We start from the raw sequence: 18,129 nt of genomic DNA, 5'->3' as shown, positions 1-18,129 counted from the left end.
GGGCGTGCGCGAGGTAGTCCCTGCAGTCGCACTATCCTTTGTGACCTCGGTGGCTCTGGTGGATAGTGCCTCTGCCATGTAAGCAGGAGATCCCGGGTTCGAGTCCCGGTCGGGGCACACATTTTCACCTGTCCCCGTTGATATATATCTACGCCCGTCAGCAGCTGAAGGTATTAACATAATTCTAATTTCATTCTCAATTTTATTTCCGAGTCATTAGTTATTACTGTTGAAGCGTGTAAGTATTTACACAAACACGTTATTTATTGCTTAGGAATGTCTTATTCTCTCTAATAACTATCCCTGAAAATTTTCAGTGCAGTTTTCCCAAAACTCCTTGTATATCGTATCGAATACTTTGACTCTTCAACTAGAAGCCGCTAAACTACCACGGTTTTCTTACTGAATGAAACTCTGAGGAAAGTAACGGATGATAGAACACCATGGCAGTGCGGTATATTACTGTGACAGCAATTGCTGCAACCAGTCTCTGTTATAGTTGCTGCTATTCCTTCTACAGTAACAAATGCTAGACTAAAAAAAAAAAAAAAAAAAAAAGACCTTGCTTCCATTCATACGTTGTTTTGAACAGAAGAGTGTCTTGATGCTGTTCATAGAGAACAGGGTAAAAGTCTCCCAGGTTATCCGTTTTGCTGTCTACATTATAAGTGCTAAAAAATAGTTAGATACAGAAGAATTCGAACGAGTAAGCAGCCATAATCTCATAACCGATCTGACAATCCCAATCTAATACATTTCGATCTAGTCATTAGCTTTTATGTGGAGACCATATTGCTAAGAGGTGCAAGATTCCAAAGGAATTCTTATCTAGCACAATTATGCGGAATTACGGCGTGAATACTGTGGAGGGGAACATATTAACTATTTTATGGTACTACCGCGAGAACAGCAATTTGAGAGCACTGAACAGTTTTGCCCTGCGCAGTGGGCATATGAAATATCGAACTATAGCTCGGTGTTAGCCTAGTATGAAGGACGACTCAATGATGACTAGAAGGAAGCAACCAAGCGCCGCTGGGCGTAAGTGAAAAGTTTTTGTTCTGCATTTTAACGCGACTATGCGCTTTATCTCGTTCGTAGCTGACAGCTGTCATATGACAGTAACCGTCTTCTCATACGCTGGACAGATGCGGAGCTGGTAGGAAGTGATGGGTTGCTGGCAGTATTTTTCCACCAGATTGTGGCCAACTGTGAGAATTCGGGCACTACTTCTTTTCTTGAGCGAAATCTGCTTTGCAGTAAAATTATCGAAAGCATCCTCATGTAATCCGTCGTGTGCTTGCAGTGAACTACTTGGAGACGTAATGCTGATGAAAGTGAATGGGGCCTCATCTGTTGCTTAATATTTCAATTTACAGCGGTGCTTCACTGTAATCCGGACAAGATGGCTGTGGGCCCCCGCGCCAGCCATTCTATTACGCAGAACGACCTCATGCAAATACGCGACAAGCGATTTTCATAATTCTTCCACGAGGCGCGACATCATCTTCCGCAGGAAATTGGCAAACTATCAAATTGTCGTTGCGAGCGCGCCTTAAGACCGTCTGGTGATATGGGACAACTCACCTCACTGCTCTGCCACATAGTTCCCCCAGCGAAGCGGAAAAATCCAATCGATCTCGGAGTTATCTCGCTTGCCCCTCACTGCAAGTGAGACGCTTCGTGAAAGCGATAACGCGTCTTTAAGACATTTCTATGGTCCCGTTGTTGTGTATTCTTGAATGGCTTAATAAGAACTGGCAGTAAATTGCACCTGAATTTCATATGTACTTCATAACAACGGTTCATTGCATGGTAGAGAGACACGAACTTTCCCTATAAATGCCGTTCTCTTCTGAATAATTTTCTTCTCTTTATGGCCCAAAATGCGTAGACGAAAATTTGTAATTTTGTTCTCGAATTTCATTCCATAAATTGGACAGTGAAATTTTGTGGAAACATTTGTAAGGACATGCGGAAGAGAAATAACGAATAAACCATTGAAAGAAACACATTTTAATTTCCACATGAGAGGGTAACATTTGTTAATTACGTACCATGTTTTCCAGGTTAGGAACGCTGCTCTACGTGACGACCATCATGGGACAGCATGGGAAAGCACTACAGATACCATTTCACAGTTGTTCTCAGCACTTTTCGAACGGTGGACCATGGAATGTCCGCTGTCGTGACACAGCTCGTGCACTGCCAGAAAGTCGCACATTGTGTCCAGCATTCTCTGTCATGGCAACAGTAACTTCTTCAACAATTTTTGCGCAGTTGGCCGTCGACCTCTCGCAGGAGGAATTCCCAAACCGCCAGTTAATTAGAACTTCCAAATCAATATCTCCAACCTTGGTACGGAAGGACCACCTTTCTGATCGCTTTAATGCGTCGATACTCGCGAAGAGTAGCAATACTGCTGCTGATGTTTTGATAAAACAGCTTTACGAGTAAGGCCCTGCTCATCATGTCCATCGAGCGAGTGGCGCGGTGGTTAGCACGCTGGACTCGCATTCGGTAGGACGGCGGTTCAAACCCGCGTCCGAGAATCCTGATTTAGGTTTTCCGTTATGTCCATAAATCGCTTCAGGCAAATGCTGGGATGGTTCCTTCGAAAGGGCTTAGCTGACTTCCTCCGCAATCCTTCTCTATCCCGATGGGACCGTTGACCGACAACCAACCAATAACCTTGTCCAAACCCTTGTGTCGTCACGCTAGTCGGCTTGACTCCCACACTTCGTGATCGCTCAGCTCTGTGCAGGGCTCACAGGAAATCAATATTTGATTGAAATAGTACCCACTAAAGATCTTAATTTAGTCGTGTACTATCAAGAACTTGCATGCCTTTAAACATTCAGTCTGAAGGAGTTACTCGCCCCCCCCCCCCCCCCCCCCCAGCCGGAGGTGGCTGCTTGGACTCGAGACATGCAGTGTCATGTGCTATGACCTACGCGCCACGGCTTGTCTGTCTCGTGGGCGTCGGTCCAGACCCCTGTTGACTGCCTGCAGTTGTAATGCACTCTGACGCATCTGTTTCAAACCTACTTCGCCGTACCAGCACCGACGCCCAACGGCAACAAAAATCCTGCAGTGTATACTCTGAACATCATTTCTGTAAGGTTGGGTTTCCAGACGGTAAATGGTTTTCCGTCTACGTCATCTCAAGTAGCGAATGTTTCGTTACAACCGCCCTGTACATGTACCAGATCGTTTTAGCTATAAATCTGTCTGCTAGAAATCTTACAAGGGGAACTCGGTAAATCATTCGTCTCCCGTTTCGGTTTCTTGTTCAACACTTTGAAAATTTAGAGAAAACAGACATAAAAGTTTTATGTGTCGCTTATTATCGTAATGTATTTATTCTCTCAGGAGTAAGCTTACGTGTTTTGACGGGTGATAGCATTACTGATTCTGAACAACGAACATATCCCCTATTGCGAATGGTTTCCGAGACAGAACATTTTTAATGTACATTTCTATTTATTTTCTGTATTATTCATTGTCATTGTTTACAACGCACCACAGTAATATAGAGGAAGTTGAGACGAACATTTTGTGCTCTATCAAGTTGGAAAACTACCTCAAACTGCCCTACAAAAAGTAGCTAAGCTACAGCGCACGCGCGTCGTGCGAGATTGTCAATATTCTCGCGATCTCTCCGCGCAAACTGTTAGTCCTAGACAAATAATAAATAGGGCCGTTTTTGTAGCAAATTTAATTTAGTTTAATTGTGTACTAAGACTAGCCGGCCGCTGTGGCCGAGCGGTTCTAGGCGATTCAGTCCGGAACCGCGCTGCTGCGACGGTCGCAGGTTCGAATCCTGTCCCGGGCATGGATGTGTGTGATGTCCTTAGGTAAGTTAGGTTTAAGTAGTTCTAAGTCTAGGGGACTGATGTTAAGTCCCATTATGCTTAGAGCCATTTGCTTAGAGCCAAGACACGTTTTCGTCGGTGTGTGCGGTTTTCGAGTTATTAAAGAAAAATGTACAAAAGTGATATTACACGTGTTCTATCTCGGAAACCATTCGCAATAGGGCATATGTCCATATCAAGTTTTTCGTTCAGAATCACTAATACTATAGTGTCTCAAAGCATGTACCTTTGCTCCTGACTCACCGTGTATATTATAAGATACATTTGGAGATGCAGAACATAGTACACTGAACGCTGTCACAAAAGAAAAACCTACGCCCACATGTATTTTATTTACTCTTTCTAGTAACAGTAGTGCCTTTGGACCATTCCGTAGTCTAAGAACACAACTTTTTTTAGGTTCTGTTTACAAAAAAAGTTAATGTGCCAGATATCCAATAAGTATGTTAGTAGTAGAAGTTATTAAGAATAACAACAAATCACAGCATTATTAAAATGATCGGAACAAAAGTGTGCAAAGACAGTATTTAATAACAGTATTTAGTTAACAATACCAGGGAAGTGTAGGCTGTATGTCTGGCGGTGGCAGCAATAGGTAACGAGGAGACGCACTTAGAGTAAAATGACGACACGGTTTGAAAAACAATAAGAGCAATGCTAAGGAGTTACACGGAATGGGACACTAGTAATGACAAAAGAAAAGAAGGAAACTAAGAAAAAAAGATAAGCGGAAAACTACGTATGAGATAAAGAATGCGGAAATGACAACGTTTCTCTTACGTAGTTGAGGGCGAAAAAACTTAGATGAATGGCTAATTTGTGCAAAGATAGAAGTTTGCAATCGGGGGATGAGATATTATCACCCTCCATAGCTGCATTATCGGTGTAGACCGCTGCCACGTGGAGGACGTTTGTTTGATTCCCGGTACTGCCAAGGAGTTTTCTTTGGTGGGAGGACTGGTTTGAGGTGCACTTAGCCTCGTGATGCCAGTTGAGGAGCTACTTGAGCGAGTAGTTACAGCTACATGGTCTGGAAAGTCTGCAAAATGGCCAGGATAGCGGTGTGCTGACCACACGTCCCTCCATACAGCATCTGCATGAAACCTGGCGAGGGGCTCATTATAGGTATCGGAAAATTCACCTTTGCTAAAACGAGCTGCCAGATGTTATTTATGGAATGTTTCTGTTATAGGTAAGTATTGATCGATTCTTCGCAGCATCAGCTCCCAACTCCTCTTACGTGGCACTGTTTACTGAAAGTACATCAGAGTGAATTACTGATAGGTGGCTACTGTGTTTGTACTCAAACTTAAGAGAAATCCTTCATTTGATAAGGTGTGTGCCACTGCCACTTTCTTCTGTGTTGTTACGCCGTAATTTAGTACCACGTATATGCATCGAGTAGGTCTGAAGTGCATCTAGTAGGTCTGAAGGATGCATATTTCCATGCGAGTATTTCGTTCTACTGCGGCGACTTTCCCAACTTATATCCGATGAAACTACGTTAAAACCCTGGTATAGCCATTCTGATGTACTAATTTCTATTCTGGTTTCACTTGAATCTTCTCTCATTTTAATTTAGTTTATCCTTCATTTCCCTAGACCACTGTTGTTGACTGTAGTATATCAAGTGGGTTTTCGACATAGCCGCTATCAATTCCCCATTTCTTTACGGAACTGAGTTAGTCTCAGTGCCTCTAATGACTGACCGCTAAACGAAGGGAAAAGAGCTTGCTGCATTCGAACGGCATTAGTTTAGTAAACCACTGAATGGCAAGCAGTGATGTGTTTTTCTGAAATGGGAGAGGCGTGCTAGCGGTTTTAATTAGAAGCGTCCGCGGGGGACTCCTAATGGCCGGCCAAGCTGTTACTTGAGCGCAGTTGTGCATCGCTATTCTTAACACGTCCGCACTGATTCACCGGCCTGTTGAATACTACCGACCGAGTCAGATTAATTGTTTCAATGTATGTGCACAGCGAAGGGAAAGAAGCTGCTCTTCGGAGGGAAAATGCTGGACCTGTGCTTCTAAGGAATGCGAATGAATCGTGCTTGATCAGTCGTAAATCCCTCTCCAGATGCTTCTGCTCGAGGGAAATTGTTTTTGTACGCAGTGAAGCCTGTCCCCGCGCCCACTCCCCTCCTCAGTCGGCTCTAAACATTTCTTTTTGCATTCTTCTGTCGCTGACCCTTTCTGCTGGAAATCTCGGGCACAAGTGTACAGCTCACAGGAGCCGCGCGCCATTGCAATAAAAGCGTGCTCTCACATTTTTGTAGGCTTAAAATATCTAACTCGCCGAGGACACGGTGATCATTAGAAACCGAATGTTGTCGATAGCTGCGTTTGTCTTGTTTTTGACAGGTTGATGAAATGATACTCTTGTACGAATTTTACGGGACTCATTGACATATGTTGCTTGAACCTATATTACTACTACAAACTGGAGGCAGATGACTGGGCGTGTAGATTCGTGGGCTGTTCTGCTTATGTAACGAAGCTGACTGCTATGGATTTTCAAAGGAAAATGTCATTCTCCTTTTCCTCTGTTATGTATACCCCAAAGTTTCTCTCTCCCTTTATCTGCCCTGCTTTCGGGGGAAACACCACTGTTTGGCCTAAAAAACCGTGTATTTCAACATTTTTGAGCAGAAGGAAAGGTGATAGAGAAATAATATCTGGGGTAGTTATTGAGAGTGTTTTTAAGTATATTACACAAAATCTGTGTCTGAAAATGTTGCAGAATGGCGACATTGTAGCAGTAGTCTACATCTACATCTACATAAATACTTCGCAAGCCACCTGACGGTGTGTGGCGGAGGGTGCTTTGAGTACCTCTATCGGTTCTCCCTTCTATTCCAGTCTCGTATTGTTCGTGGAAAGAAAGAAAGATGCTCTGTTTATGTTGCTTCCGAGGCATGTTGAATTTGAGGCGATCTGTGGCACGCACTATAACTGGTGCCAATTTGAATCTGGAAAAGAGAAAAAAATCTATGTAATCTACATCTACATCATACTCCGCAAGCCACCTGATGGTGTGTGGTGGAGGGCACTTTTTGTACAATTAACTGTGGCCTCCAACAGTGTTCCACTCGCGACTAGCGCCTGGGAAGAATGATTGTCGGTTAGCCTATTATGCACTGACTGTAATTTCTCGAATTATCTCCTTATGGTCATTACACGAGACACGTGGGGGAAGTAATATTGCCCGACTCTTCCCAGAAAGTGCTCTCTCGAAAGTTCAGTCTTAAATCCCTTTGTGGTGCAGAACTCCTCTCTTGTAACGTCTGCTAACGGAGTTTGTTGAGCATCTCCGTAACGGTCTCTGTCGTCGAAGTGATCCCGTGACGAAACGAGCCGTTATTCGTTGGATCTTCTCTATCTCTTCTGTCAGTCCTATCTGGTAGGGATCCCAGATAGACCAACAAAACTCAAGAAATAAGCCACTTCCTTCGTGGATGAGTTACATTTCCTTAAGATTCTTCCTATGAATCTGTCTGGCGTCCGCTCATCTCACTATTTGTTTTGTGTGGTCATTCCACTTACAATGACACTGGGGAGTTACTGCTAGATATTTTACGACAGATACTGTTTCCAGCTGTTTGTCCTTAATAGTGTAGTTGTAAAGTAGTGGATTTCTTTTCCTATGTATGCGCAATATGTTACATTTATTTACGTTCAGGGTCAATACCAGAGCGTGCACCATTCATTAATTCTCTGAAGGTCATTCCGCAAATCATTACTATCTTCTGGCGTTGCTACTTTGTTACAGAGAACGGCATCATCTGCGAACAGCCTTGGAAAGTATCCGACGCTTTCTACTAGAACATTTATATATGTTGTAAACAGTAACGGTCCTATTACACTTCCTCGTGGGACTCCGGAAATGACCTGTGCATTTGTCGATTTTGTTCCGTTGAGAGCGACGTGTTAAGTTCTTTCTGAAAGAAAGTCTTGCATCCAGTCGAAAATCTGCTCAGATACTCAATAGGTTCGTTTGTTTTTTCCACTAAACGTTAGCGCAGGACGGTGTCAAATGCCTTGTGTAAGTCAAAGAACACGGACCAACCTGAGCGCCATTGTCTACGGCGCTGTGGATGTCATGGAGGAACAGAGCGAGCTGCGTTTCGCAGATCTTTGTTTGCGGAATCCATGTTGATCTTTATAGAAGAGATTTTCTTTATCCAAGAACGTCATAATTCTTGAGCGTAAAAGATCTTCCACAATAATACAAGAGGTTGACCTCAAGGATATAGGTGTTTAATTGTGTGCATCTGTCCTAGAGCCCTTCTCAAAACGGGAATGGCCTGCGCTTTCTTCCAGTCGCTAGATACCCTTCATTGCTCAAGCTACCCAAGATAAATTACTGCTAGAAGGGGAGCAAGTTCTTTCGCATATTCTTTGTAGAATCTTCTAGGTATCTTATCTGGTCCTGACGCCTTTCCACTACCAAGCGATTATAGTTGTTTTTCTATTCTGTGATCTTTTACCTCAATATATGCCATTTCGACGTAAGTACGACGATTGAAAAGAGGGACCGTGTCACGATCTTCCGCGGTAAAACAATTTCGGAAGACCGAATTCAGTATTTCGGCGTTCTCTCTGTTATCTTCCGTTTCGGTGCCAGTATGAGCACTGTAATTAAATTTCCAAATAAAAAGACTGAAAATTGTTGGAGTTATGCTGCGTGCCGTTTCGGAAAATCATATTCAGAGAAAAACACGCTTCAAGTTTGGAAATGTGTTATAGACATGAACAAATTAAAAAAATTCCTACATTTAGAAAACTCCTATCATTAACCTGCCATCCCAGGACTGGTCTGTCGTACGGTTGCGTTGTGATCGAAATCATATCCACAGAACGATTAAAATACCGGTCGTTGCAATTCCATGAACGCACAAAGCCTTACAATTCCATTTATCACTATTCCAAGCAGGCACATTGCTTCGACGATTCGACGGTTGATCTCATATGCATTCCGTATAAACTTAATACTTGGTATAACAACTGTACAGTTTGGACAAGGACTATTTATACTGAAGCCCAAGCCTCGAGGGCTTCGTTCTTGCAACGTGACCTCTGCGATGCACGTTTTACATTTCAGGTGTTCAAAAATAACAGAGAAAACGGCAAGAAAATTTGTAATCCTGTAGTTCACTCCGTAATTTACATCAAAATCCTGGTCACTGTCTTTCAGTAACTTACCAGAGGCACTGACTCCTACCGACGCTTGGACGACAAACTGCTTCGACACCGAATTGGATACGATGTTTTCGTACCTTTTCTGCCCGAGCTCATTCTTACTTGACAGACAAAACTGTATACTATTAGATCACAAATTAACTATCAGAATCAATACTGCACACAAAAATCAATATTCGAAGCGCAATGTGATTCGACTTTTACCTCACATTTTAGGAAGTTCACAGCATCTTTTAAGCCAATAAGAAAATGATTTTTTGAAAATTCTGTAGTGGTGTTACCCCTTAAAGCCCCCCCCCCCCCCTCTCTCTCTCTCTCTCTCTCTCTCTCTCTCTCTCTCTCTCTCTCTCTCTCTCTCTCTCTCTCTCTCTCTCTCTCTCAATTAGTATCCGAAGCCTTTTTGTTGCAATAAACCTGCCCCCAGCGTTTGTTAATAACAAAGTATTTTGTTGTTCGAATAGGTTTTGTAAACTGTAGCACAGGTTTTGAATACCAATAATAGATGGTTGTTTGCAAATTCTTTGTATTTTATTCACTAACTGCGTGATTTGGCTGTAATCATTGGCTCTTCCTATGAACAACCAAGGTTAAAAGCGACTGAAGTATGAGTCATCGTCCTTCTAACACTATGATTCGTCGGCGGACAGTTATCACAGCTAAAATATCTGTGACGATCCTGAATAGTTTTCCCGAAAGATGTAATACTCTGCTGTCAGAATTTGATGATTTTTGTTTTCTTTTCTCTTCTAGCACTATCTTGACGGAAAGATGAAGCAAGTAATACTTAATTGAAGTTATACAGCAACAACACACTTTTTTGTGTAGCTTTACTTTTGGCAAGACGTGTTACCGGCTTTCACTTTGCTTCAGTTGGTATAAAACACTCATATTTCCGTAATGATTACGTTTTTATCGACTTCATTTTGAACTCTGAAACTGCCGTGTGCAAAATAACAATTCGCACAGCTATCACATTTCCCGAGTTAATTAATAGTTAGGTGCAATTACCTTCGTTTAGTAATTTGTGACTCCATTTTCCGTCTTCATATGCATAGCGCAAACACGTTTTGCTTCATTTAGCTCCACTGATGCTGTCCAGCATTCGTCCTGTGGTCAATTAATGCGTTTGTGTGTATCGGAAATTATATCTTAAGTCCAGTTACAATATTCTTACCTGTTCGAAAACTACTTCGGAAATCAGTTATATTTATGGACTTAATTTTGCTGACCGTAGCGGTCGCGCGGTTTCAGACTGTAGCGCCTAGAACCGCTCGGCCACTCCGAATGGCAGACAGATTTGTTAAAACGGACGAAGGTACTGTAACGATTGTATCACGAAGCTAGTAAATAACGAAATATTATTGTAGAGTATCCCTACTCTTCGACGGGGTGGTTGTGTACAGATAAAACCTCAATAGCTGTCCAGTGGGAAGCCTAAACATTACTGGTCAAGATATGAGAACTGCGAATATCATCTTACGTCATTTTCAACGGATTTTAGTCTCTGGATATTCAATAATCTTCATTACGTAACACTGCTGTAAAGATTTAGTTTTGTCACGAACGTTGTGCGGATCCATTAAAGTAACGCAACTTTTATGGTGTATCAGGGTGGGCATTTTTGGCGGTACGTATCCCCTCGATGGGTTTGAGCTTGCACATCCCTGTTGCTTCCCCTAATCGCTTCCGGCGAGTGATTGCGCTGTTCCCTGTCGGAAGACAGACGCCACTTGGCAGGGGAGGCGCTCGGATTCCTCCGCTGGCGAGGGCGGAGGACTTAAGTAGCGGAGAAGAGCGTTTGTTTACTCCCAGCGGCTGAAGTGTCCCGCATGGCGCCGAGCGGAGACACAAACAGAGCAGCGCCTCGCTGATCGACTGTCAACATTTTGCTTGTTTACTTACACGAATAGCATGAGCGATTAAATAAACGGAGCAGGCGCCCGCCGCGCCCAGCCGGCGCCCGCCACTTCCTAGCTTATTTCTCGCCTTTCTACATTTCCCCGCTACTCCTGCACAACGTTCACTTTGTAACAAGTTTCATCCAACGAAAGATCTGTATACCCGCGTCGTTCTCGTTGGTGGTGTGGTTCATCAGATCCGGCAGCTAGCAGAAACGTTGTCATTTCTGTGTTAAAAAGAATATTCATACATTTTTCATCTTTTCCTGTTTTGCTGAATTGGGTGAAATTCGTTACACTTGCATATGTAGCTACCACAGTGGAATTATTTCTTCTCTTCCTTCGTCAACACCACCACTGTCATCTTCATCTACGTCATTATGTTATTCATATTTTCTGCCAGTTATGGTTCATACGTGAGTTGCAGCAATGTCGCTGCGGCAGCGGAAAATTACTAAAAGACGCAACTCTAGTTGTAACGAACTCGCGATCGTGTAGTATACACGTATCATTTTTTCGCAATAAGAGCAGATCTAAGTGACATTTTTGAAAATATTAACGAGTAAGAAGAAGTATTTGCATGAGCTCTGCACCGTTGTGTACACATGCATGTACATGTCACGGATCAGATGGAATGGATCTGCGTTATGACTACGCAATAATTCAGAATTCAGCACGCTTGTCTGCCTGAACCTGTGGCAAAGGTGATTTTTCCCGTCGTTTCACGGACTGTCTCGCGTTTACGCCTTACACTCATACCGTGTGAAAGGAACTTAGGCGATGGATAGTAATTTCTCAGTCTTTCTTCATTGTGACGATGAGACAGATACCGAATTGTAAACCCCCTTCATAATAATCTAGAGTGATGTTCATTAAATCGTTGTTTTTACTCGATAATTCAGCTTTTGCTCCAGAAATTCGGTTCAGCGGGCCGCGATTCGTTCAGGTGTTGATACAGAAACTTAACGAAACACTAGAAGTTTGAAATTCTGCAATACGCTCGATCGCACCAGTAAAATGGCGGTTGAGGTATCTTTAAGTCATATAACGCAAGAAAAGTATTCTGAAGTATTAATACTACTGGTACGCTAACCAGAACTGGTATCTTACCTACAGTACTCACTGTCATTGTCGTGAGACTGACCACAACCAAAACAGCCAAAATTTTTCAACTGTAGTGTTAAGTTCTCATATTCATTACTCACCGTTTGCCCCACTCTTGGCACCTACTCTTTATTTGTGATAGGTAGCCTCCTAAGTTATGTATCTTTATTCTTTACTCACATTTGTTCTAAAATCGTCTTAAAATATTTACAGTGTCTAGAGTGTAATGCAAAGTGTCCTGACAAAAACGGTCACATTTCTCGTTGTTTTAATTATAGTAGAGAGTTCAGTTTCGAACGACAGTGTCTCATTTTCAGATTGAAAACCTCGCGATATGATCGGATGTGTTTCTTGCACATAGTGTGCATTCTTTGGCGTCCGTATTGTGTCCGTACTTAATATGAAATTCTGTCTGGCATTCTAACGAACCAAATGCAGAAAGATGGAAACATGTAAATATTAAAAATTACTCCATTCTGTGCCTTTGAATTGTTCCCTAGAAATTTTGTGTATGTTCATTATCAGTGGTGTAGTACGATGTAATTGTATTGTGTATAAAGGTTTATATAAACTGAAAGATATATAACGCTGAACACGCACAGTATCGATTGACAATGTGAAACAACATGTCCATGTGTTTACAATGGACTGTTGTCATTATCAATTCGAAACTTCGTAACCTTAAGGATGTTACCATAAGCTGTTACCGTAAATTTACTCTACAGCAAGACGGCCTACTTCCGTCATTTTGTAAAACTTTTGGTTCTGCATATTTATAGAATATTTTACTGAAATTCAATAGGAAATATTAAAAATTAATTAGGAAACTAATCATTTCCCTCGGGCATGGATGTGTGTGATGTCCTTAGGTTAGTTAGGTTTAAGTCGTTCTAAGCTCTAGGGGACTGATGACCTTAGAAGTTAAGTCCCATAGTACTCAGAGCCATTTGAACCATTAATCATTTCCACTAGTGTACATTTCTATAGTGAAGTAATTCATTCGGTACGGCCACGACTAAATATCAGAAGGATAGCTAAGAGAAAAAAAAATATTCTTCATGCTTCTAATATGTGGTAAATATCTCCTTTTCCTGCATGTTGTATCATTATGTTCCTGTCGTGTAAAAAAATTCTATTTTATTGCATAAGCAGAGTTATCAGTACAGCTCACAGTCGAGTTCTGTTTCGTCTTTTCAAGCTTGTGGAGAGAAGAGTGGGTGGAGGTGACCGATTGGTAGAGCTCACTACGCGACTGTGGTGTACTTCCTTCCAGCCACATAGACGGGACGAGGTATTCCTCACTCGTCTTCTCATAGACCACAGTCCTATGATGCATGGCTTCTTGCTCTGGGGAAAGCACCCTCCAATGTGTGGCGTTTGCGGCGTACAGATCACTGTGCGCCACGTTTGATTGGACTGCGTTTTATTTTCCGACCAACGAGCCGCGGCTGATTTGCCGACGGATCTGCAATCTCTTTTAGACAATAATCAAACGAATGTGGTTAGAGTTTTAAACTTTTGTAAATTTTCCAGCGTTATTACCAAGATTTTAGGAGGGGTTTTTAATTTGTTCACAGGGTGACTGTCTCGCCCATATTTTACGTAAGAGGTCAGACAGTGACATTTTCCTGTGGCTTCCTTTTAGCTCCTTCCTCGTTTTACTAGTGTTTTAGTCTCTTGTATAACATCTTTAATCCTTTCCCGTTGACTTGGCGTATATGATCGCATTCTACTAATTTTTCCACATTCGTTTCTTTTAATGTGTGTATGGATGCTGATACCATCGCCGTTGAGCGCCCGCAAGCACCGAACACGTGCACACAAGTTTGCGTTAATTTCGACTAAATTTCTGTAATGTATAATGCGTGACACGTAACGTGTACTACTATAATACCTTACAAACGAATCACTGTATGAAAACAATGTTTTTTCGGAAAGTGGCAGAGAAAACGGCAAGTGACATTCGTCAATATTTAGAGTGAAATATATGTGTGGTTTTTCGAGAATTGAATACCAAAAGTGCAGGTTTTTTCCTCTATTGGAGCATAAATTAGAATAATGGCGCTGTGGTCGTTGACTTCACGTCTTGTGACTGAGTTTGCGAAAAGTTTGCCTGCAAAATTAACAAGTGCTCTGTCATTTTTATACTCTGAGAGCTGTAGAATTGTTTCTTTTATGAAAAGATGTAAAATTTTCCAGTTAAAAAAGTTAGGTGCCTCTTTCTGATATCACTTACTTCGATATCTTGCACTGCTCAAGAAAAATTTGGGACGTGTATGTTAGGTTAATACACAGTATAAGATGCATTTAATTGCTATGACCCATAACGTTTCGCTGTGGTCAGGTATAGGCATCGTGATCGCAGTGCACCAGAAATCCGACAAGTTTTCCGCTGAACTATACTCATGTAGTGATGAGCCACGTCGGCTGGCAACTTTAAGTCAAATACATACAAAGTTAGCCCTTTTTTACTGGTCTTCGTACTGCGTTATTGCCTTCGACGATTATCTGGCCCTGTTCAATTACCATCGAATTGCATTCCTGTCGAGATATTCTATCCTTAGTATTACAGATGGGGAGGAAGTCGCATACACAATGTGTAAAATTTGTTCTCTCATATTTTTAACTACTGTAGTGTTTTGTATATGAGGCGGTGATGGGGAATCGCGTAAAATGAGGAAACAAAGAATGTACCGTGGATATCGGGACACGAAGACGGCGCGCTACTTACGATTTGATAAGACTGATATGGAAATCGGCCCTAGGAACCACTACCTATCAGTCATTCACCCCTACGTATTTGGGAATACAAAAAAAATATTCAAATGTGTGTCAAATCTTATGGGACTTAACTGCTAAGGTCATCAGTCCCTAAGCTTACACACTACTTAACCTAAATTATCCTAAGGACAAACACATACACCGGCCGTTGTGGCCGAGCGGTTGTAGGCGCTTCAGTCCGGAACCGCGTGACTGCTACGGTCGCAGATTCGAATCCTGGCTCGGGTACGGATGTGTGTGATGTACTTAGGTTGGTTAGGTTAAAGAATTTAAGTTCTAGGGGGCTGATGACCTCAGATGTTAAGTCCCATAGTGCTTGGAGCCATTTGCTTAGAGCCAAGACTCGTTTTCGTCGGAGTGTGCGGTTTTCGAGCCATTTGAAACATTTTTGAACACACACTCCCATGCCCGAAGGAGGTCTCGAACCTCCCCAGGGACCAGCCGCGCAGTCCCTGACTGCAGCGCCTCAGACCGCTCGGCTAATCCCGCACTTGGGAATACAAACGAAAATATAAATTAGGATCGAATTATAACTCGTTTCGCCCGAATAAGAGTCAGACGTCTTCATCATACCGCCACGTCATTTCTCGGTCGCTTTAAAGTAACCCGTCAAGAAGGCTGATGTACGAGACGCACGTTGATTAATTCAGTATGTTTCATTTCAGGTTGAACTTATCCGTCTCGCAGTAAACTAATGCAATGCGCCATACTCGTTCCCGAAACACATATCTCGCGAATCCTCTACTATATTTGTTGCGTCATTTGATGTCTTAGTATCGACTTATTGACTGAAAGATGTTTCAAGTGCCGACCGGTGTGGCCGAGCGGTTCTTGTCTCTGGAGTCTGGAACCGCGCGACCGCTACGGTCGCAGGTTCGAATCCTGCCTCGGACATGGATGTGTGTGATGTCCTTTGGTTAGTTAGGTTTAAGTAGTTCTAAGTTCTAGGCGACTGATGACCTCAGATGTTGAGTCCCATAGTGCTCAGAGCCATTTTTGATGTATCAAGTACTTAATAAAGTAACTCATTTGCAAGTTTGTTTATTGGCAGAGGGTAAAAGGAGGCAGTTAATTTTTTCTGCAATTGCGAGTACCGACGCAGCTCCTTGTGAGGTGGTCAGGAGTTGAGAGCGTAAAACAAGACAGCGACTAGAGGAGGCGCGTGCGGGTGTTGCAGGGAAGAAGAAGCTGCAGGCGGAGGCGTCGTGCTGCCCGGTGTGCGGCGTGACGCTTCGCGCGGGCGAGCTGGAGGCGCACTACGCGCACGAGCTGCAGCGCCTCTACAAGCTGGGCGGCGCGCGCGCCAGGCGGCCGCCCCCGCCTCCCCCGCCGGGGCCCGCCGCAGCCGCCGCAGCCGCCGCCGCCGCCTCTGCCTCCGCCGACGGCACGCACGAGGGTCGCTGGGAGGTACGTGGCACAGGCTCGCCGGAGATACTGACCGTAGCTCCCCTCTGTGTGTGTGAACGTGTCCTGTCACGGAATCCCTCACACAGAACTCTCAGGAGAGTGGAAATAGCCCGTAATCATTGGATTTCTGTATGTTTCACGATATCGTGCAATAAGATGTTCTCATAATGTTACAACTCGTAACATTTATCGGTGCTACAAATACAAATATTCTCTTTTCCAACTTATCGTGACAGGTGAAACTGCGCCTAATCTTCGTATTACATTAATGCTCTTCTCCCACCTCACCAAATCTCGGCATTTCACAAACAAACCAATTTTGCTCCAATATCCATACCATATGCATTTAACTACGGTTGAACGACAATGTGGACCGATAGGTATGTTATTTCAAATGATCATTCACGACATGTTTTAGTACAGGAACATTGGAATCATGTAATGTGTGAAATCCTTTGTGTGCCACAGCTGCCAACATACATTTTCACACCGAAACTTCAGCACGATAAAATTGCCTGACACGACTAATTAATCTGATACCCAACTTCCCATATGAAACAATAATTAACGGCTGTAAACTCCTACTTTCCACTGCCGGCTCGCTACTGCAGCTGACTCATGTGCATTGCGGGAACGACAACGGCAAAACACCAAACACTATCGCGAGCAATTACAACTTTGTACCTCTGTGCACAGCTGTGGTGTATGATTACCGATATGTGCAGCCACAGAAAACAATTAACTCAATTAAAAATGTCAAATACACTGCACGAAAATAAATTAGTACATCCTTTTAGAGGCTTCCAGTTCACTCAAGATTTACCAGGCGTACTGGTATGAAATGAGCGTTAAAATACAAATGTGTCGATAGGGAACATTTGTTGTGAATGAGCATTAATTTTATTTTGTTTTGTTGGTATGACATCTGTCAAAGATATTTAGTATACATCAAGTCATGGAAAAAACCACATCACATGTTTTCATCGTGTTAACAATGTCGAATTTTGTACCAGAAAGTGATGATTTGCGGAAAGCATTAATTTTTTGTTTTCATATGAAAAAAAGTGCTGCAGAGTCGCATCGAATGCTTGTCGAGGCATATGGTGATCATGCTCTATCAGAAGCAACATGCAAAAGATGGTTTCAACGGTTCAAAAATAATGATTTTGGTGTAAGAAGTGAAGAACGTGGAAGACCACCAAAAAAGTTCGAAGACGCCGAATTGCAAGCAATATTGGCTGAATATGTTACTTTGAGTCAGAAGCAAATGGCAGCAATGCTAAATGTTGCACAAGAAACAATTTCTGACCTTTTGAAAGCTATGGGAAAGATCCAAAAGTATGGAAAATGGGTGGCACAAGAATTGAATAAAAGGCAGATGGAAAACGGAAAAACCATTTGTCAAATTTGGCTTCAAAGGCATGAAATAAAATCAGTTTTGCATGGAATTGCTACTGTCGATGAAAAATGGATTTATTTAAGACTGTTAAACCGGAAAAATCACGGGTTAATCCGGGACAACCATCAACATCGACTGCAAAACCAGATCGATTCGACAAGAAGAGAATGCTCTGTGTTTGGTGGGATCAAAAAGGTGTGGTGTATCATGAGCTTCTAAAACCCGGTGAAACTGTGAATACTAATCGCTACAGACAACGAATGATCAATTTGAACTATGCATTGATCGAGAAAAGACCAGAATGGGCCAGAAGACATGGCAAAGTAGTTTTTTTACACGACAATGCACTTGCACACAAAGCAAAACCGGTTCAGGATACAATCAAAACACTTGGCTGGGAGGTTCTACCCCACCCGCCGTATTCGCCAGACTTGGCCCCTTCCGACTACCACTTGTTTTCATCAATG

General features: G+C 42.7%; 1 protein-coding gene across 2 annotated transcripts in view; it reads left to right on the top strand.

Moving 5' to 3' along the window:
* The window catches only part of LOC126298582 (E3 ubiquitin-protein ligase Rnf220-like), a 622,331-nt gene that overhangs the window by 509,778 nt on the left and 94,424 nt on the right, over positions 1–18,129 (top strand). For both annotated transcript variants that reach the window (XM_049989954.1, XM_049989953.1), the window contains one exon: positions 16,034–16,263. In XM_049989954.1, the coding sequence (XP_049845911.1) occupies positions 16,034–16,263 (230 nt within the window). The remainder of the gene's footprint in view (positions 1–16,033; positions 16,264–18,129) is intronic.

This window comes from Schistocerca gregaria, chromosome X, assembly GCF_023897955.1.
Source record: "Schistocerca gregaria isolate iqSchGreg1 chromosome X, iqSchGreg1.2, whole genome shotgun sequence".
Classification (NCBI taxonomy): Eukaryota; Metazoa; Arthropoda; class Insecta; order Orthoptera; family Acrididae; genus Schistocerca; species Schistocerca gregaria.
Note: the sequence above shows the minus strand (reverse complement) of the source record. Positions and strands in the feature narration are given on the sequence as shown.